Raw genomic sequence first — 22,205 nt, forward strand, 5'->3', positions numbered from 1 at the left:
AAATGTTACAATGCCCCCCTTCCTCTCCCAACCTCTCCCTGCTCCTTTTTTTCTTTTTTTAAACTGTGTTTTTCTTCCCCTATGGCCTCTCGGCTCCTACTTGAAAGGGCTTATTAACAACACTTAACAACCATTGCTATAAACACAAATGTCCCACTTTTGTGCTTGGTGCTAATTGTGCATAGAATTTCGGTGTTTCAGTGCCAGCACCTTGTCATCTTAAGCTCCCGGGTCACGTGACACCCTTGTTGAAGAGTGCTTCCTGCCGTTGTTTGTGCAAACGTGTTCACACAGTCAGGTCTGCAGCAGTACTGGGTGGGCACACACAAAGACAAAGATCCCCCGTGTAGCCTTAGCAGACTGTTGGGGTGAGTGCCATTAGCAAGCACCTGTGAGGGCCGGCACTGCACACGACGACAGGGTGGGTGGCCAGCACCACGCCCGGCCGCCTTTGTTTCTTCCCCAGTGGCAATGTTTGCACTTCGCACCAAGGACGCATTTTAGGCTGAGTCGACCTAGGGGAGGCCCAGGACCGGTTCAGATCGTTGCCATGAGCAGGAATCGAACTGGGGTTGCCGCGTTGGTAGTGCAGCGGCGCGAACCGTTGCACGCGCTCGGTCACACTCCTGTGCTGCCACTGGTCACCAATCAGCGGTCAGCTCGTGTGCCACAGTACAAAGTAAACGCTGACGTCAGTCGCGATGGTTGCTTTTGTGGAGGACGCTCGAGCGTTCGTGGAAAATCTAATGCAGTGGTGCAGGCACTGGACGCATGAGGTCGTAAAATGAGGATCGCCCAGGGTTACCACCCATCCTGGTTTTCTCAGGATCGTCCCCATGCTTAGGTAGTTGACCGGTGAAACCTCTGGCTTGCCAAATGTATGTCAGTTGCATAATCATGATAATAACAATCCACTGCCCAAGACAATGCATTTCCATGTGGTTCTAGCCCTCTTCCGGTATTGTGAGTTATTGTTCACATGATATGTCCTCATTTCTTTGTACCTTAGAGGAAAGACTCCTGAGTAGTCATCGCTGCAGCAGAGTTGGTCCATTGGGCCTTGCCGCCAATCCTTTGACTGCTGGGGTTAGACAGCTGGATCAAGCATGGCTGTGTGTTAAACATCACAACTTAGATTTTTGAACCGCCTAAATATAACCTTGTCTAAAGAAGCTCCACAGTGACAAGATGGCTCAACATGAGAAGCGTTGATTGCAGTAATTTTTATTTTATGTTTGTGTAGTGAGTCCAACTGAGCCGCAGACGCTGTCTTGGGAGCAACACTTTATTCGGCAACTTCAACGTAACATCGCACAATCTACACTCGGGTATCGAATACCCATCTAACCACGCTACGGCAGAACTAGACACGGTTCGCTATCCCGGCCCGGACCGAAAGCTGGGTCCCGGACCGCGTGGCTAGAGGCTTCTTCTCCACGACGTGGATCTTCTTCACACCAGCACCACGAAGAACCCCGAGCCCCTCACGGGGGCCCCCCGTTACATCCCCCTGAGCTGGGGCTGGCTCCGCCCCTCGCCCCGCCCACCTTCCAGATCTCTCGAGCTCTTTCTCGAAGGCTCCCGAGAGCTCTTTTAGACCACGTGACCGCCCAGCAGCCCCCGTCCACCGGTGGCCCCCCTCCAATATCATCCGGTCACTTGTCAGCAGGTCAACCAGCGTATCATGCCCCAACGTAACCCTGGCTGGCTGACGCTGCCTCTCGTTCCCACACCGGGAGCCCACACCGCACACTGCTCGCAGTGCCTCCGCGCTGACCAGCGCTCACTCAAGCCCCGCTTGGGCTGGTACTACGCCCCGTAAGCGGGATACACATAACGTTAACGCATTATCCGCCGTGGCTTCTTAAGCCCGGCACCACACAGTGACAATCACAGTCACTACATATGTATGTTGAACTTCTTTCGTGTACTGTACATAGCCAACCGTGATACTCAGAGGTACGGGGGAAGGACAACAAACTAAACACAAAAGCAGCAAGAGTTACGTCATCCCTCATCAAAATTACATCAAGTGATGGCACTTTTTGTGGGAAAAGCCACGGATGTGATGTCACGAAATTCACAAAAGGGACAGCACTGTCGGTGATGTCATATTTTCAAGTGAAATCTCAAAATGCTACATCGTCCACAATCTATTATCAAGGCTGGGATCTATTTCGGCTTAATCTGAAAATTGGGAACGCATCCCTAATGTACGCACGTAGACGCCATCGTAAATTATCTGCGAGTGCGCAGTGGCCTAATCGCCGTCGCGTTTTTTTTTCTCTCGCTGCAACGGCTCGGCGGCCAAGCTGGTGCCTAATTGTAGGTGGATACCTAAAATGGCTCCAGCTGGAAATGGCCCCAAACCCCCCCACCCCACCCACACTCCCTACGATATAGAAACAGTAACTCCCCCTGGGCAGCCTTTGAGATCCCAAAGGTTTACAGCGAGAGCAGGCCGGAGATTATGTATGCAAATTATGGCACGCTGCCTTTATTTGACCACCTGCTTGAAGAGCTGGTCCCACTTGCGCCGGTAAGCCGCAGTGTGCGGGGAATTGCGAGCGCACACCTCCCAGCTTCCTGCCAACTAATCTTGTGGCGTGGTGTGCGAGCCCGCACGAAGGACGTTGTGCTGTGTGCGATTGTGTGGTGGGGTGGAGGGGGGGGGGGTGGTGCTCTGTGGTAGAGCGAGTGGCCCGCAGTCAGACGGTTTCGAGTTCAAATCCTGGTTAGAGGTTGACTCGGTCCCATCATCATTCCGGGGTCGATAAAATTGGTGCCGCTTTGTGGGGAAGTCTACATTGGTTGCCCTATGTTCAGACTCGCTCCTGCCATCAGAAATGTACAATGTTCCCCACCGGCTCGGGGCTATAAGCAGGGGATGAGCGTTACCTTATTGCCCATTTGAGGGAGGGAGGTGGAGAAATGACGGACACCTGAGGTTCACACCGTTAGTTAACTTAGCATGCACGATCGCAGTCATTGTGGTGATATGCATTATAATGCTACTCAGGTACCTATCGTGGTAATCAGAGTTAGGCCGCTACTGCAGCCACATGGTCCCTTCCAATTTTGATGAACATCAACTCTGTTCCTCCACCTGCGTCTGTCAGTCCTGCTCAAATTAGCCCGGCCATTTGTTCTGGTCCTGACCTCGTTGGCATAATACAGCGGGCACGGGGGCGACTCGGTTCGTAGTGCGGGGCCTGCCAAGTATTTATTTCAGTGTCTGCGCAACGGGAGCATTAGCGCACACGCGCATAACGCTGCAGTGGTTTGCGCACCCCCCTCCTCTCTTTCTCTTCCACAAGTTCTGTTGATTTTAAAGCCACGAGGAGACAGTGGGACAGTGGCAACGCATTTTCCGTGTTTGCTTTCTTTGCTGGAAGTGCTTTTGAGTAAGTTAAAATATAACTTTTGTTCCCTGCTCATCTGTGTCTACTCAGCCCCTTTGTTTATTATCTAACCTGTCATGATGACAATTGATAGGCAGAATTTTTTGAAATGTGTAGTTTAACAAAAATATATACGACAATATTACTACTAGCACTGGGAATAGACAAGTACATTGTAGATGAGGGGTCGTGTTTCTAATACGAATTGATATCCCAAAGAGGCGTTGTTAGAGACAGTTATTGTATTTTCTTTACCAATTGCATCATTGTTACTGGAATACAAATTTTCACTTCCATTGTCTCGTTCGTGGGACAAGTGAATCAAAGTAAACAAGCCAAAAAAAACTGCTTTTGAAATCTGGACCTCTTGAAAAGCACGGGTTTTTCGTCGTTGGCGAGATTATCTTTCTGAATGCAGATTGCACGTGGGGATTGAACCGTGAGCTTATAGCAACAACCTCCTGCTGACCCCTGTCGAATTTGACCCCATGTTACCACGTGACCCGACGTGACCACATGGCGCACTTAGACACCGCTTAGCGCTCACGCACATAGAGATACATTAAGCAATTAACAATCCTCTTAATCTGTGTAGATTAATGGTTTAGTTCTTAAGTTGTAGGAGCAATTGGCAAAAAAGGTTTATGCAATTTAAAGGTTAATGCATATGCCATGTTCAGTATGCAGAAGGCTAGGTATTTGAAGCTTTACCAGGATAACTAACAGTATAATTTGAGAGATATCATATCTAATCAAGAAAGTGGCGCATGGTTCATTGACGTTCAGTGTTAAGTTATATATCGATTTAAACATTGTTAGCTTGACACATAATTTGCTTAGATGTTGCCGCACAGCACCATGGAGCGATATAGCAGTGGCACGTTCGGATATTCACCTCAACCATGTTGCCCTGACCAGTTGCAATAGGGGCATAGCCAATCCCTGGGGATTGTTGGGTCCATATCAGAGCACAAATAACCATTGGGATTGCGTTGGGAATATTAAAGAATCACAAGCCCCATCTACCAAAGTTGTGGAAACCAGCACACGGGTACAGTTCTAGAAAGGGCAGTATTCCATAGCCATTGCCATCATCAGCCACTGCCGGATGATGGCCTGTCTGGCAGCATCCCTCCTCATCTTGCGGTGCAACAATCCATCTTGCACCTGTACATGGGCTGATTTCACCACTCCATTGGCAATGGTAGGCATCTTCTCAGCCGTGTTCTCTCCTTTGGCGTTCGCTGTCATTCGTCTCTCTATCTCCGGCCATCATCCCATCCTAGTGACCTATCCTTCCCCATCCCACTTCCTGAACAGTTAATGCAACGTGTCATTGATTGGTATCTCTAACTTTTTCATGTGTTCTCTCATCCACATGTACCTTTCCCAGTCTGTCAGTGTAATTCCCAGCGTGCACCCTCACCAATGCTTGTTCTGTCAGTGTTGCCAATGATGAGGTAGAGGGGGGGGGGGGGACCAAATAGAAACAAAACACCAAACTGGTAAACTGTATCTCTTCCACTTAACACCTGACTACAGCGAAACGGCTTGGTTCACAGATGCAAAGTTGCGGTGTTGAGCGGAGACATGGCAACGCAAGGCGCTGCTAACGCGGGAGGGGGGGGGGACTTTTGTTATGGCGTTGGTGGCAAAATTTTGTGCTGGCATTGCAGGTTTCGGTTTTGCAGTACTACGCGTCGCAGCGTCATTTCTCTACGTAAAAAAAAAATATATGTTCATTTTTTTAATTCCCCTCATTCTATTTTTTTTCAACCAGCCACTTCGATATTTGCACAGGTACCAAAACGTTTGAGATTCTTCATTCCCTCCAAACTCTTATCCGCCCCAACGGGAAGTGGGTATGCTGCAGTTGGTCAATCAGCTTTGGTTCTTGTGTGTTAGAGCAAAGTGTGGGTAACTCTCTTACAAGACGTCTGGCAAGCCTGGATGAGAGGCCAAAAAATTCCTCGAGAGCTTGCACTCATTGAGGCCCTTCCACCAGCAGCGGCATGAGCAAGCAATTGCAGGGCTGCACCATTTTAATCATCTATATATAAAAACTTAACAGTACAATAAAGTACTTGTCATACCTCTGCAATTGTCATTTTATGGTATTATGGTAAACGGTTTACTAAATGGAGATGGGCGTGGAATACCGCCAGCAGCTTTCTGTATTAAACTCAAATCCACACGGCGGAACTTGTCGAACCTGCTCGCTAAAAAATTCATACGCTGCAGAGAGTGTTGCATGCACACGTTGCTGCTATTTAATATCTCTTTCATTACTGTGCAGACACAGCTGGGGGGTTCTGTACATTGTCCCTCAAGGCCCAATTTTTCCTTATATCAACAAACCACCATGGACAACAAATGCTAATTTGTCAACGAATACAACACAGATATTGTAATTTGGAATAAATAGGTTTGTTGCTTTTTCAAGTGTCTTGGTCGTGTCTTATGATTAAGCCAGTGTAAAATGCGTGCAATTTGCATCCAACTCTGGTCCTTTTGTGTTGGTAATTCTGTCGGCAGAGTATTTGACTGACAAGTGAAAGCGCACGAGTTCAAATCCTAGTCAGGGGTCAACTCGAACCCTCGTCCCTCCGAGGTCAACGAAGTAGCACCCCAATTGAAAGTCAATGGTGGTTATTCTACAGAAGGTTGACCCATTCTATGGGAATGTGGAATTTCTACGGCTCGCTTGGAGCATCAAAGTGGAGATAATAGTCACCTCAGTGCAGTGGGCCAGCCTGGTTGGCATGGGCCCTAGAGCCAGCAATTAAGTGAGAGAACATTGGCGACCCCTCCCTCCCTTCCCATCCCTTTCCCCTCCACCAACCCTCTTCACAGCCCTGCCTCTCGGCCCCCCTATAGCCCGCGTGGGCCTTGGTACAGTTACACCGCCTGCGCGCTCGACAGCTACGCCACTGCTCCCTCAATGCTTATTTGGATATGGTGGCGGGGGAGGGGGGGGCACTGACTCATTATGTGTATATATATTCTTCTAAGTGGAAACATGCAACCAAAGGGTAACAAAATTATAATCGGTTTTGCCCGAAGACACAGTAGCATGTGTGGAACCAGCAACGCACCCTGGGAGGAGAAGGCTGGGAGCGACAGCCACGCTGCGGAGCTGCCCGTGGTAGGAGTGCATGCGCTGTCAAGAGGGGGTCCGGTGGCAGATGGGCATGGAGCTGCCCCTCCCGTTGGCGTTACATCTGTTCCGTCTGTCCCTGCGCGTTTTGGGTTCGTGAGAAGCGATGCGTGCCTTCTGATGAAGCTTGCGCTTTTTTCGGCGTGGGCATTTGAGTCGACCCTCCTCCCCCCCCCCCCCCCAAGTGATGAGGTTGGAAGGTAATAATATTGTGGTAATTCGTTGCCAAAAAAACAACAAACCTCTCTTGGCTGAAATTGGTCAGTTTTAACGGGAGGGGAAGGGGATGTTTAAATGACGGCAGAGTCGACGTGCGGTTGTCATCTCTGTTGATGGGCTCGAGCCAGTGCTGGATAATGCACGTTACTGTGAGTGGATCAGGGTATCCATCGGACAACCAATCCTTGACTTCCTTCAGAGTAGAACGCATTTCTTTTGACCTCGGTGAGATGACGGGCTCAGTCAACGCTTGTCTAGAATTATTACAAGTAAATGAGGAAACACTTTTAAGTTGAGTTATTTTGTCGTATGGTTTTACTCGCCTGCAACATACACTTTTTCACAAAGTATTGAAATGCACTGCTGGATGAAGGGCTCCCCTTCATGTCGACGATGCATCGGATCTCTGTACAGCACAGCCACGTAAACCAACGCCATAATATATTAGTAATTGCCTAAATGTCCGAGCGGCATATACAGTACCATTGTTTCGTGTTGTGCCCGCTTGCTCGCACGCACGCAAACGGAAACGACTGTGGAGAAATCTCCCACCTGCACTGGTGGTAGCCTGAAGATCAAGATTATTTTATTTAGCCAGGTGAGAGCTCAAGAGGCTGGGATAACTTCATTTGTAAGAGTGTTCTGGACCGCCAAAAAGACAAATACATAAAGTGCAACAACCAAGTATATATCAGAGCAACAATTAAATGAGTCGGAACAAAAAAACACATTACAGAAGAAAATATAAAATACTGTTCAACATGAATGAATGTTACAATTTTATACATTTCCTTGAACGAAAGTTGGCTCCGACAAATAACTTTGAAAAATGCCCGGAGTCAAATAAAATAAAATTTGGGCGGCAGGGTGGCTCAGTGGTGTAACACTCGAGCCTCACAGTAATTACTAGGCCCTGGGTTCATTCAGTTCCCTACTCGGGGCACCTTTTTCTGTGCGGAGTTTGTACATTCTCCCCATGTTTTGCCTGGGTTTCCTCCGGGTTCGCCGCTTGTTTCCTCCCATAGCTTAAAAAAATGCGTACAATGTAATCGGCATTACCCAAACATCCCAATGCTGAAATATCACCTGAAAATTACTCTTTTGGGATTACATTGAGCAAAATTGCCTCCCACTGCAAAAAAACGTGGCTGAACCCCTCCCGTAAAAGAATATTTGGACTCGGTGAGGCTTTCCTTTGTAAACAAGTGGAATAATAATAAAGTTACAAAAATGGCAAGAGAGGCAACTCGCTGATGTTGAAGCAACACTAGCAGTGATTGAGCCATTGATTAGTGTATCGTGAAAAAATGGGTTAACAAATGAGTGAACTGGGAAATACCCAGATGTCTATAATAATACCATGCAATGGTTTTTTTTACGTTACGTAAATTAGAACAGCAAGAGCGGGTTGGTTAGATTTCTGGGCTGTGGACCTGGAAACCTGAATTCATTTCCTGGTGACGGCTAATGTCAGTGGAAAATGATAACGTCAGTGGTGAGGGATATCTGGACCGGTCCTGGGCTCGTCCCCTTCTCACCAACCCACACTGACCAGCGTGATGACGAAACAATCTCCACGATCGACATGGCGTGGGGAACCCTTCATGCAGCAGTGCACTTACACAGGGCTTTTAATTACTCTTCTAAGTTGTTTAACATGTAACTTATCTGATGGCTCCTTAAACACGTATGTGCATGTAAACAAATGAGATACACTGACATTCGATTTGGTTCATGATTATTATGATTTCTCATTTATTTTATTAAAATAAAGGCAAACCATTACCATATTTTTTTCATCTGTTGTAAAAGTGAATTTTAATTAAGTGTCATTTTAAAAAAAAAACATTTTATTTGCATGTTTGTATATTTGATCTCCCCCCTCCCCTCCCCCCACAAATGTTAGCCGATGCTCAAATCGTCCGAAAGCTTGCCGACTTCGTCAGTCTTAGAGCCGAACATTTGAGCCTGCGTAGTGCTTGGATGGGTGACCACCATGCCTGCCGGGTTGTCAAATGCAGCCCTGGGGCTATTGTTGTTGTGGCAGTCGGCCACCAAGCGGAGGGGCCGTGCAATAAAATCCATTTATTAAAACTGCACCTCTCCGCTGGCATGTCTGTGGCTCCCCACTTTCCACCAACCCTCCACTGATCCGCTGCCGAGTGAAGTTTTGTCAAATAACCCCTCCCCCCCCCCCCGACTTCGATCCCCTTTGGTGTGAAGGGGTCCCCTCACCCGGCACGAGAGGCCCGTGTATTTACATGTCCCCGGCCTGAAACCAACCTGTTGTTTCCTGTTTGTTTATACTGGAAAGTCGTCTCACACTGAATGGTCCGTTGACGTATTAACTTTGTTATTCCAGATGCTTTTATCGCTCCACCAGCAGAAACTGTTTACGGCTTAACATATTTAGTCGCTGTTGATTCTGTCTCTTGACAGGCTTGATTTCTTCCTCTCTAAAGACCCGGTTGCCAGTATGGAACAAAAGATGCCTTTTGTGTCTTCCACTGGTCCCATAATCTCAGGCTGCTTCATTGTAGAAAGTATAAACACCTATCAGATGCTGAGCCACAACAAAGGCCACGGCAGATGACAGCTACTGTGTGATATATTTTGTTGTGGTCACGGTTGAAGATTCTCCGGAAGGTGGACCTTTAAGGTCATTTTAATTGGCAAAGCTGGCGACAAAGAAACCGGTTAAACAGGGCAGACAGTGGCAGAGATGGGGGGATTCGTGCAATGGTGTCTCTGTAAAGACTTTTGTTATCTCGGTGACCTTTGAACACTGTATTTTAAATTTATCGTTAGCCGCTGTCGGCCTAATGTTGCCCATAGGTTTCCGAAGACGACCCGTCCGCAGCTGGCTTTTGTGGTCGCGCCGTTCAGGTGTTTTTGGCGTCGGATATTTCGAAAATTGGACACCGCTGCCTCTTGCTGAACCAGTCCAAAAATCTGAATTTTTCATGATCACGTTTAAGTGTTGGATTTCAGCGCTCTTGCGCCCAAATGTGTACGAATACCTGCCACACGTTGGCCAAAAGCGTACCCCTGGATCTCCTCTCTGACGGGGATGACTCTCCTTTCTCTCTAAAGATACCGGTGGAATTCCCATCGCAAGTTCTGCAAATCCACTTGGGCATTTCATCGCGAGGTTAAGCTGACTCCATATTCAATGTTGCTTCAGCGGCTGGATTTTCTGTGTCTGAACGTTTAGCTTAAGCGTCGTCCAAATTTCCTCCAATAAGAGTTGTAACTTGTTGTTTTGTTGCCCCTCTGCTGTGGTAAGAATGGTTACGTTTTAAATGCTCCATACTGTACTTGCTTGCAAGTGCGTGTGTGTGCGCATTTAATACACACGTTGCGAGTGTTTTATTTTGTATGTGGCAATTGTGAGAAAGGGTGCTGGGGAAATTCCTGCATTGTAAATAGAGGAACACAATGGCAGGGCAAGTTCGGCATTGGGTTATCACAGTCCATTGACCAAATGTAAAACAATTCCCACAGTTTAATTCGGAACAATGCATACTCGTGTTTCCGGATTAGTCTTCCAGGCCATTCATCTCTGACCCGCCCCCAACTGGACGTTTGTGAAAAAGAGCTTCATAGCTCATCGTATTCCTCCACTCTAAATAAAGATTATGAGTCTGCACAGAGACATCATTACATGTTGTAATAAAGGGCTCTCAACTGACTCACAATGATGAAAAATGTATTTCTTATCCTGGGTGTCCTTTTTAATCTCTCATTGTACGTAATTTAAGCTCATCCTAAAAAATATAGAATTTTGTGTCGTATCATACATATGCTCATATTTTTCCCTGAGAACTAATCGACTAGTCGGCCATATTGCAATTTTTAAAAATGTTTTTGTTATGACAACATGCCAGCCGGGCATACGATAACGAAAAATTTCAACAACAGGGTATAGAAAGAATCCACAGAGATCTATTGCAGCATGGCGGAACCACTTCAAAGGAGAAAATCCATATAGCTAAATAATATAATCAGCCACTTGGCCAACCAACCCAGTCAATCAGTGACCAAAACTCTTCTGCAAGACCAATTCGTAAGTGTATTTGTGTTGTTATTGTTTAAATCCAGTGATGTCCAGTCATTTTGTCTGGCAGTTGCAAATCTGCACCGCCTGTTGGGCACTATGGGATGGGGGTGTAGAGGAGGTTCCGTTGCCCTTCGAGAGCTTCGGCTAAGCCGAGACCATTCACACGGACGAGCCGTGCGACCGTCCCGCTTCCCAAGTGGGCGAGTGCTCGAGGCTGCGGCCCCAGCGATCCCAGCGGCCCCAGCGGCCCCAGCGGGGGGCCCTCTTTTGCACCACGGGACGCGTCCACGCACGCCGCTGCTCCGGCGCTGCTTGACGTTTATTCGCCGAGATGTTGGCGAGTCTCACGGTGGCGCAGTTTGTGCCAGCTGTCACCTCCAGTTGAGTGGCGCTCCCCTCCAGGGGGGCTCGGGGAGATAATGCGACCGTGTCTGGGCGCTCCGGCCGGCACCGCCGATGCCTCCGCTTCGCGTTCGCGTCTCTGCCGCCCCTGAATAAACGCAGGGCCCTCGGCGGTAGCGAAGTTGACGGTCTCAGCCCGGTCGCCAACAACTGCATTAAAAATATGCCGCATTAAAAGTGCGGTTTTTCACCGAATATGGAATATTACGCGGGCTGAATGTTTTCGCTTCGCGTGTGACCCTCTCCCCACGGGGCACGTGGGTGCGTTGCCCGTTTGGAAAAGAGAGGCCCAGTTAAGCGACATTCGCGCACGCAGTTGTGCGATACCTTTTTCTGTAGAAACTGTTCTCTGGTACGAGTTGGTGCGCTGCTCGCTGTGAGAGTTCGAGGTAAAAAACTTTCTGTGCCTCATTCATTCCGGGAGAAAAAAATGAATGTAACAAATGAAATGAAAAATATATAAAATACGGCTCCCAAGAGGTGAGAAACTGTCAATTTTTTGAAACTTTTAGTCAGGCAGTTGTTAGCTGTGGCTTGCATCTGTCTGCTTTGGTTTACACCCACAAAGCTGGAGCGTGTAGTTTATATTTACTGAAACATTTAATTAGCAGGCTTGTGTGCAAACAGCTGCTGCAGTTAGCGTGCATTTGGGGGGGGGCGGGTGGGGGCGTTCTTGTGTATTTTTATTTTTAACAGTTAAAAGTGAGCCGGGTGATTTTATTTTTTTACAATAAGTTCCTGATTTGTTATTTGGGGCCCCTCCCCGAAAGCCTCTTCAGTAACGGCTGTGGAATGTTGAATGCGCCCCATGGACACACACACGTCCCGTCCGTGCTCTCCGGTAGTTTTGGAGGGCTTTTATTTTGTAGGGCGTACCAGAAAGAAGTATTGTTGCCATTGTACATCGAGGTTTCCTTCCATGGTGAAACTGAGACTTTACAAAAATGTCACGTTACTTCATGCACTGAATGAATGAAAACAACGAATTCTGCCTACGTCGGGTACTTTGTGCAATGTGCATGTACGGTATTTTGTCAATCCACTGCTAGATTAAAGGCTCTCCCAACAACACTTGGTCGTGGGAGTTGACTCTCAAAATATATTTGTTTGTGTTCCTCTATTGAATTAATTATCGCGATGCAAGATCACGATTTTTTTTTCAAGATTCAACTTTTTTTTTTACACATTGTGATGAATGTAAGTGGCCTCTTGTGGTTGGAGGGGTCACGTGAGCTCATTACACACAACATGAACGAAGCAAAATGCATCGACTCTTTCACACAAGGATTGCAAATACAATGTGTGTATTATTTCCAGCTTAAGAATTGATTTGAATCAATGTATCATTACTTGGGTAAAAAGGGCAAGAAATCGCAACACTCGATTGAACGTTGACCGATTCTGACCTCTTATACGGTGTCCTGCGAGATGAATGGAACATTCCATGTTCTTATGGCAGGAACAAGTTATGCGCACGATAACCGCTGTTGACTTCCGGCCTGGAAAGCCTCATTCATCGATCCTCAAGGGAGAAAGGGCTGAGTCAACCCCCGAGAGAGGCAATTAAAAAAAATCTTCATATTGCTGCGTATTTATTTTATTGATTAAAACATTTACTTTTGGCAAACGCATTTAACGCCGATGAATAATGACGCACGATGCACTCGGTGGCACTTCTTGTAGCCCGTTATCCGTTATCACATTGGGGGTTCAACATTGCAAACATGCATCTGTTAAAACCGTGGGCTGTCTTGACCTACATTGTGTTCTTTGCGGAGATAGAGTGAAAAAATTAGCTCGTGTGCGGGAAGCTTGATGGATCATTACATCACGGGACCGTGAGAGATGGCGACGCCTTGCGGGGCCTTCATCCAGCAGTGATTGATAATGGGTGCTGTGTATGTGAATTATCGTATGTGGTTAATAAAGAAAAGTTGAGGTGCATGTTATGATCCTGTAGATATTTGCATGTAACCGGATTTGTATCGCTTCATTGACACTAGACACCAGCTTTAGGATGCGTCTTACTTTTGGGAGCCTCTTATAATCTGGAGAATACGGTAAATGCACATATCATAACCTCTCTGGACCCTTAAATTTGGATCCCACTTACATATGCTGCGCTCGTGCTTGTTCATACCTGCAACATTTTACATATGCATAAGCCCGCAAATTCGTTTATGACCTGCAATTATGAGTCCAGCACATTTATAATGCACATGTACGGTTTGTATCCATAGCCTGTACGCAGTGTGCCTAATGTACATGTGTGGCGGTGATAGATTCTCCTGTGATGATGCAATAGCCGTTAGGCTTTCAGGTTAGAGCACTTGGCCGAACAAGTTCCTTTGCAGCGCCACCACCACAGCGCAAAACCTACCGCCGTGTTACCAAATAGGACATCGATCATTTGTACTGTGGCGTGCATTTATTTACGTCTCGGCTCGTGCAAACTTGACCGACCCGTTCCTACCGAGATCCTTTTCACGGACAGCATGAACTTAAAGCAAAGCCCCTCCCCAAGTCACGGCCTCTTCGATATTACCTCTGGCCACGGCCCGTAGAATGCCTGTTTATTAATTTAGTTAACTGTTCACACTATTTAGCATGTACTTTATGTTTGCTTTTACTTGTCATTTCGATGACCCGGTCACTCGTGCAAACGAGACACTATACCTTTGTCTCTTTTGAGTTCTCAGCTGGTTTAATGGGATAAACCTGAAACTTGATTTGAGTTGAAGATTTTTTTTACCCGAATCTGTGTAAATTATCTTCACCTCTCTCGTCTGTTTGCTGCCAATACGCACTGCGGCGTAGGGTTAGCAGGGACAGGGAGGAACAGATGTTGATCTGATATCCTAATACTTGAATAACGTGCGTTGGACCCAAGTGCTTTCATGGGAATGTATATCATATAATTTGACTTTAAATATAACCTAAATGTGTGAATGTTTTGTACAGACACAGTGGGCATGTTTAATTTGTCGAGAGATATTCAGCCAGTCGTAGGCAGAGCAGAAACAGCAAGGGGCGTGTGAGGCTGGCCTTAAACCGGGGCAGGGAGTCGACAGCACGCACACATGGCTGTGGGAAAGAAGTTCCAGACTATGGGGTTAGCAGAGGAGGCTGAACGACCCCGTACTGAGTGAAGGTTTACTGACTGAACACTTCCAATAGGAAGCCATGGTTGCTGGATCAGAGAGTGTACCACATGGAGTGAAGTGAGATGAGACGGGAGCAGTAGTATGAGTGCATCGAGAGGAGTAGATTGAGTGGAGAAAGGAGAGCTGTGAGTATATGGGAGTAGTGAGAGGGAAGTTACGGAGGGGTGTAGAGAGAGGGGAGAGGAATTTTACATGAAGTGGGACTGTCCCGGTATAGGATGTTGATTGCTGAATGGGCGTGCCACTGGCTTAGAGTAGGAAGGCGTGAGCAGGCAGGTCCCATGGGGTTTTGTGGCTGCAGAATACAACATGTGGCAGCACTCACATACAAAGACGTGTCCTGATGGCCAAAATTTAACACCGACTTCCTTGAAAGTGGAACTTTTTTTTTAATTGGGGAAAGTATTTAATTTCACCCCGAGCGTCGTGCACGCTTAAACAGGGACCCTTGTTTGCGAGAGATTTTAGTTTGTAGGAAAACGGCTAAGGGCTTCATGCCCTTAGAAACACAAGTCGGGGTGATTGTGGTTTTTTTGCATACTGTACGCATTGTGTTACGTCTCCACATGTTGTTTGGTAGTTATTGTGTTACAATGGCACCTTTCGCCTGTTATATTTCACATCTGCCTACGTGTCGTGGCGGGGCCACATCCACGTGACCAGCCGGGGGGGGGGGGAAATAGCGGCGAATACTGCCGTGGTTCTTTCTGATTCCAGAAGCAGCCGTTGCCAGTGTATGTAGTAAATGTCTTAACACGTAGCCACAAACAGCAGCAAGACAGTACAGTGAAATTCCAGAAATCCACGGTGATATGGGGGATTGGTTTTTTCACGGATTTTATAATGCACGACACAGCGCGAATTATATTTTTAAAATCCACACTGAAAACTTGTGGATTTTGCTGACTTTAAAAACGTATAGCCCCAAGACTGCAACGATGTGCACATTGTAGGAGTCTGCACCATGCATGACTAAATATTCCCAACAATTTGCAAAACATTTGGTGATGGTTACATGAAAAAAAAACATTTTTGTAGCAGGCAAGTTCACGCCGCACACTTTAAAGCACACTCCCTTTTGTCTCGTTGCATCGCCGTTTGCCTCTGAAGCTCCACGTGTCTCGATGCTTCTCTTTGCATTAACAAAAAAAATATCTCCGTTGCGATGTGCTGTAAATTTTTAGCAGGAATTAGTCACAACTCAAAAAATCGGCAAAAAATGTGCAGATGTCGCAACTGCCTCCAAAAACCCAAAAATGTACAAATGCTTGCGGATTGCTGAAGTTCCCACGAACTGCAGGGGCGCCTCGAATTTGCGAATAGTTGGGAGTTTCACTCCTTTATTACGTAAATGCACAATCCCAATAACAAGACTGGGAGCGGATTCTTTTCCATTCTTCTTCGCATTTAAGACTCATGTTGAGAAGGCAAATTCTATTGTATTTCAGCAAAGTTATTTGTAAAGCTGGAATTTTTTTTTAAGTTTGTCCTGGAAATATAATAATGTTATTGTAACCTGGTAATGGGAAGGGCCCTCTGCATGTGGACAGGCATATTTTATTGACTCATTTAGTATCCCCAAATGATGGCTCTAAAAACCAGCAAAAAGAAATGATGAAATGTAACGCATGCTCAGGAAGTTAACTGGGGGGGGGGGGGGGGGTAGTGGGGGCGGGGAATTTTTGCACTCTACACCCTCGGCACTGCCAACATTTTAACAACGCTAGATTTTTTTCGTTTGCGTTGCACAGCAGAGTACATTCAGCCACATTGCGCAATAGCACCCCGATGCTACATGGGACTGGTCAGGATTTGGCGGTGGGGTACAGTTGATCATGGCCATCGATTAACCATACTACTACTACTACCATTTTTTTCCAGGTAAGGCCCACTGAACTATTGAGCTCTTTGTCAAGCGACCTCGCCACATATGATAGGTTAACGAAGTGGCTTATCACGTGGAAATGTATAGCAGCCAAATACTCAACGCATGTTGATTCTAAATGTGGACGGAAACGCTGGAAGGAGGACCCGGAGAAAAATCCACGCGACCGTGGGGAGAGAGACGTAGAAACTCCAAATACACAGCAGGGTGCCAGGGTCGGGATGAAACCCATCACCTCCTGGATACCAGGTGAGGGAGTTAACATCTTGGCAAGTGAAAGGCATCACTCGCTATGTAGGACACTGCAAGAAGAGTAGCGGCTCGAATGCTCTCACCGAATGGGTTGCAAGCTTGGCTGTGCCCACACAAGCATTTGTCCAGTCATCGGCATCATCCCTCATTATTTTGGGTTTGGGAGGGCTCCATAAAATGAGGAGAGGACCACTTTGTTGCGAAGCAACGGCGGTTTTGCACTGTGGATATGAAAGTTTTGATTTACATTGCACCCGAATGCAACCGCATCCTAGGACATTGCACAGAAACGGCGGGCATATATATTTTATGGAGAGAAGTTTGCAGTCGGTCATCGGCAGAGGGAAAAAAACGAGGGGTCTTGACCCTGCACTTGGACAGGGGGTGGACCGCGTCGATCACAGAGGTTATAAACACCGCCCCATGAGCATCAAGGCACGCACACTTCTCACTGACCTTGGACGAACAAACAAGTGCCCAAGATGTACGACCCACAAAAAAAGGCCGATCCTTTTCGAATTGAGACCTCTACGACGAGGCCGAACATAATTGAACGTTGGCCGCAGTTGGCGGGCGGAGGGCGACACTTGCTTGGCCTCAGCAGCTTTCACTGTCGCAGATAGGGAACAGGTCCGCATGCCGCGGGGGCGGAGCATGTCCAACGCCACTGTTTGCGATGCCCCGTAGTGTGTTTGTGCATAAACAGAGCACGTGACCCCCCCCCCAACCGCTGTCCTGCTCCACTATTGACCCCTATGGAGGGGGGCCCACTTACGAGGGAAGAGCTACACATTACTACGCGGTGGTAGTCGAGTCACAGCGTTACGCCCTCCCGCGTGCTCCACATTCGTTAATTAAGGATATTTGTGCGCGGAGGGCGGGGGGGGTATACGCGGCAGAATTGTTGATTGTGTTATGAAGAAGGGTTCTGTGCAGCAATGCAGCTGCTCATTTGCTGCACGGCGGTGTTGTGAGTTGAGATCTCTTAACGGCGGCGGCGCCAGTGTTTGTGGCTTGCCGTGTCGCAGCGTTTGGGATGGGCGTCCGAGGCTCTAGAATCTTCACACTGTCCGTAACGGTGAAGGGTTTTATTCTTTTCGTGTGGTGAAAGTGGGCGGCGGTGAGCGTGGGGAGGCTAGTGTGGTCGTGCAGGCGCGGGAGGGGGCAATCCAATTTGTAATTTGGACTCGCGCACGTTCCGTCAGCATATGTCGCACGTGAGGAGCAAAGCATGCGCAGTCAACTTTGTGTAAAATGGAGTCGCGGGCTAAGAGAGCCAGCTGCCGGGACATATGGGCGCAGCAGAGTGGTTGAGCTCCGGCTGGGGATGGCTCGTCCGCGTGGGTGGGTTGTGTCCCAGCAGCAGCGGTTCATGTTTTGCACGTGTGCGCGTTAGAACTCGTACGAGTGAATTTATTTAGAGCAGCTGACAACGTGGTGTTTATTTGGATGCTGCTGTGAGTCTAATGGGAAGAGCACTCCTGGTGCAGCAGTTAAAACAGTGGTGCAAGTTTCTCAAATCCACTGCCCCTACCCTCCCGGTGTCCGCCCAGAAATATATTCCCGATTGTATTTTTCTGTTGTTTGATCGTGCCTATTAAACTCCTCCATCAATATGTAATGGATCAGGCGTGTACACATGCATTCATAGATGTGTAATAGTTATGCCCCATGACTGAACACTATACAGCACTCAGGGGTGCAGCAGTGGCACACAGTGGTTAGCGTAATGCATTCTGAACTCGTAATGCATTCTGAACTCGGTGACCTGAGTTCGGTTCACTCCCATGCTTAACATCAACGGCAACGGGTATCTGAACCAGTCCTTTTTACCAGGTCGCAGTGACCAGCATGGTGAAGTATGTTCAAACAACCCCTGTAGTGGACAAGGAGTGTGGAGGTCTTCGTCCTTGAGTGGACTGACAAAGCGATGTGCATTTTTCATGCAACGTAGTCCTCGGCGCGTGGTGACATTATGTACTGCCTATACAGGGCGCTTAAAAAAAATGTTCACTTTTCATGGGACTATCGTTTTTAATGGAAAAAGAACAGATAATAGACTGCTTGTGTTGCAGTCGAAACGTGGTGAGAATTTTATTGTTTTATATTTTTATTATTTTATTGCTTCCCTTCTACGTGACTTTACCGAAAGAACCAAGAATATGAATCTCTGCAGTCACGAACGCTTTACATCAAAATGAGAACAAATGTCATGTTAATGGCTTCAAAAAGTCAAAGAGTCTCCCACTTGTTCGCCATCGTTGTCAACACGTGGCCTGGAATCTTCTCCAGGTGGTCTCCAGAGCCCGGAGGCAGCGGCACATTTCTTGTGGTATTGTTGCAAATTCTCAAAAGTGTTCCCATTTTTTTTAAGCACCCTGTATATACATGCACAGGTTTTTACCACTTTCTTTGTTCGAGCAAAGTCTTCCAGCTTTCTGAGCTGAACCTGTGCTTGGGTCCTAATCATTTACAAATATTCCCAGAACTGTGCCCACCATGTCTGAGCCAAGCACCAAGTTCTCATCTTCACTGTATTGTCTCCCATTGTTCCCGAATACCACCGGTCACTTTGACTGCATTCGGAGCTCATTCTTGCCCGTGCGCATGTGTGTGCACACATGCTAACATGATTGTATGCGTGTGTGCGTTTGCGCCTGTGCTGTTTGCGTGTGTGTGTGCCGCGTGTATGCGTATGCGTCTGTGTCTGTGTGTATCTCCATGCATTGTGTGCGTTCCGCTATCCTCGCGCTCGTTGCTGGAGCAGAGAAGGCGACGGCTCGCACCCCTGAGATCCAGCAGTCAGACGTTTCGTCCAGCAGGCAGACCCTCATCGACAAGGACTCTCTGGGCCCGCTGCTGCTCGAGGTACCTGACCCCTCATAGCTCTTGAGCTAGTTTCATGTCGGTGATGTCTCATCGACGATGCGTTTAGATGAAAGAACGTGACGGCTAAGAGTTGTGGTGTGTGTGTGTGTAGTGCGGCGGTTAGCGCACTGCGCTACGAACCCAGCGTACCGAGTTGGATTCCCGCTCATGGCCAGCATCAGTCATGAATATTTGAACTGGTTCTGGGCCTCCCCTAGGCCGACTCAGTCTCAATCGAGTACCCGGTGCAATATGTAAACATCGCCACTTGGGAGACAGAGGTGTGGTTCCTGGCCACCCTATCCCCTCATGTGACCTGCCGGCCTTCATAGGTGATGCTACTCGCTGACAGCACTTGTCCCCAACAGTCTGTTAAGGCTACATGGGGAGATCTTCGTACGCCTCTCTGTGAATGACCGCACCTGGTGTGCATTTGTGTGCAGGCGCTGGACGGCTTCTTCTTCGTTGTCAACCGCGAGGGAAACATCGTGTTCGTGTCCGAGAACGTGAAGAACTACCTGAAGTACAACCAGGATGAGCTGATGAACAAGAGCGTCTACAACATCCTGCACGTAGGCGACCACGCCAACTTCATTCGCAACCTCCTGCCCAAATCGCTCGGTGAGATGTGGGATGGGACGGTTGAATGTGAGAGTGCAGGTCGATCACCCCCCCACCGCCCCCCCCTCTCGTTTTAGGGTTATGGTTGTGTCTTTCATGTCGGTATTTCCAATCCTTTGTCATTTGCGTCTGTCACATGTCGGCGTTTGAGATCTCACGCGCTTCACTCTGCATACGATTCGGTCGGGCGGTGCTGCAGCACAGAACGTGATATGTTCAAATCCCTGATAAGTTTAAATCCCGACAAGGGATCGCCTCGGACATCACCCCTCCATGGTTGATAAAATGAATACTGCTTCATGGAAAGTCAAAACTGTGTCTTGACATGGGGTGAAAGTTGGGCCCTGCCACATCATCAGCAGTCATTGTCTTTCCACTGCCAGATTTAGACATGTCCCCTTCTTCCTTTACATTCTTGCGATGTCGAAATACATATTCCTATAGTCCCAACGGATATAGGAATGTGTAATTTCCACCACTCCGATGCTCATTTGAGCATGGAAACACTTTGCTTTTTGACTTTCTGAAACATATTCACAGCACTGGCTGGCATACTGCATGTGAAGGCCTCCAAAGTTGCTTCGCTTTTAGACACCTTTCCTCCAATGGCTCAGGAGATGCAAACCCTCATATTTTTCACGTGCCACTGTTTCTCGCTCTTTGCGTGAGGGTGGCGTTGCCTTCCGCTGTTTACACACCCCAAGCGCGCCGTGTCTACCGCACGGCACTCCTGGCCAGGGGTCGACTTGGGCAGTGCGGCGTCTCTGGCACGCGACCGCTCCCGCTCAGGGTCCCTGCCCCCACAGGCATCCCGATGTGATGTTTTTTTCACCACCGCGGAGCAAACAATGTGGTTCGCACAGACAAAGTGGAACGTTGTCTCAGCGAGCGGGTTAAACGTGGAAAACACTTTTTTTGTAAATATTATAGAAAGTCTCGTAGACGGCGTAATTCAGAAGGCGGTTAATGTTCTGCGGATGGTAAGTGGCTCGTCGGTAGGATGGAGCCCCCAAGGCATGGTGACAATTTGGCCTCGTGCCTGGAGCTCGGATAGCTTGTGGGTATGTGTGCACGGCACGCTTGTCTGCCTGCTCATTTTGTCACATGTTTTGCCTTGACACCTTACCACAGGCATGAAAATTTAATTATCACAAGATAGACTTGCATTGGAATGTTTTAATCGCATTAGTTCTGCTACTCTTCTCCCTGCCTGTCTACTTGTTCGTCAGCTGATTACGCTTCTGAGTGTGAATACGTTTGCTTCGGCGTACCGCTAATTGGCATTGCCATGATTTTGAGCAAAGGTTCAGATAAATGCTTTGATGACACACAGTTTTACTTGTAATTACTTGAACTTTGTAAAAAGATTGAGATTTTTACTTTAATTATTTCGTCACTCTCCTGCTCTCAGTGTGTGATGGAGTCCGATTTAAAATTTAAAAGAGATGTAGAGCATTTTTTGCCGACGATACGATGTTTTTTTTTGTGGAGTCCTTCCATGAGCCTGCCGCTTGTCCCTTGAGGTTCTTAAAAAGGAGGCAAGTCAACTGGAATTGAAGGTCTTCTGGACTTAAGGCCTAATCCAGGCATTCAGAGACGTACTCAGTGATGCTGTCCACTCTTTTTGTATGTGTGTTGAGGTCTTCAACACACAAAAAGATAAAGATCCCCTGTGTAGCCTTAACAGACTATTGTGGAAAGTGCTGTTAGTGAGCACCTAAGAAGGCTGGCTCACAGCACACGAGGAGGTGAGTGGCCAGCACCACGCCCAGCCGCCTTTGTCTCCCTAGTGGCGATGATGTTTACACACCCACACCAGGTACTGATTTGAGGCTGAGTCAACCTAGGGGGAGACCCATGACCGGTTCAGATAACCATCTCTGGTGTTGGCTGTGAATGGGAATTGAACTCGGGTTGCTGGGTTCATAGCGCGGCGCGCTAATCGCTGCACTATACCACTCCTCAACACACGTGTGGCCTCAGAGTGCACCAAGCCTGGCACAAGCACCGCCACTTAGTGGCGAATGGCGGCTGTTGTTCTTGAGACCTTCAGTAGGGTTACTTGCCTTCTAGCATCATCCTTGGTAATAGTGAGTCTGACTTGGAGGTCATTTTGCATCTTTTTCTGGCCTTTGGTACAATGGACTCGCTCAGTCAATCGTCAGGTGCTCTACGC

At 47.7% G+C, this 22,205-nt stretch overlaps 1 protein-coding gene across 9 annotated transcripts in view; it reads left to right on the forward strand.

The window, feature by feature from the left end:
- LOC116952681 (nuclear receptor coactivator 2-like) overlaps positions 1-22,205 on the forward strand; it is a 184,494-nt gene that overhangs the window by 127,132 nt on the left and 35,157 nt on the right. For all 9 annotated transcript variants that reach the window (XM_076073275.1, XM_032972264.2, XM_076073270.1 and 6 more), the window contains 2 exons: positions 19,308-19,408; positions 19,852-20,029. In XM_076073275.1, coding sequence (XP_075929390.1) covers positions 19,308-19,408; positions 19,852-20,029 — 279 coding nt within the window. The remainder of the gene's footprint in view (positions 1-19,307; positions 19,409-19,851; positions 20,030-22,205) is intronic.

This window comes from Petromyzon marinus, chromosome 3 (assembly GCF_048934315.1).
Source record: "Petromyzon marinus isolate PM22_M1 ecotype Great Lakes invasive population chromosome 3, UKy_Petmar_22M1.pri1.0, whole genome shotgun sequence".
In the NCBI taxonomy this organism is placed as follows: domain Eukaryota; kingdom Metazoa; phylum Chordata; class Hyperoartia; order Petromyzontiformes; family Petromyzontidae; genus Petromyzon; species Petromyzon marinus.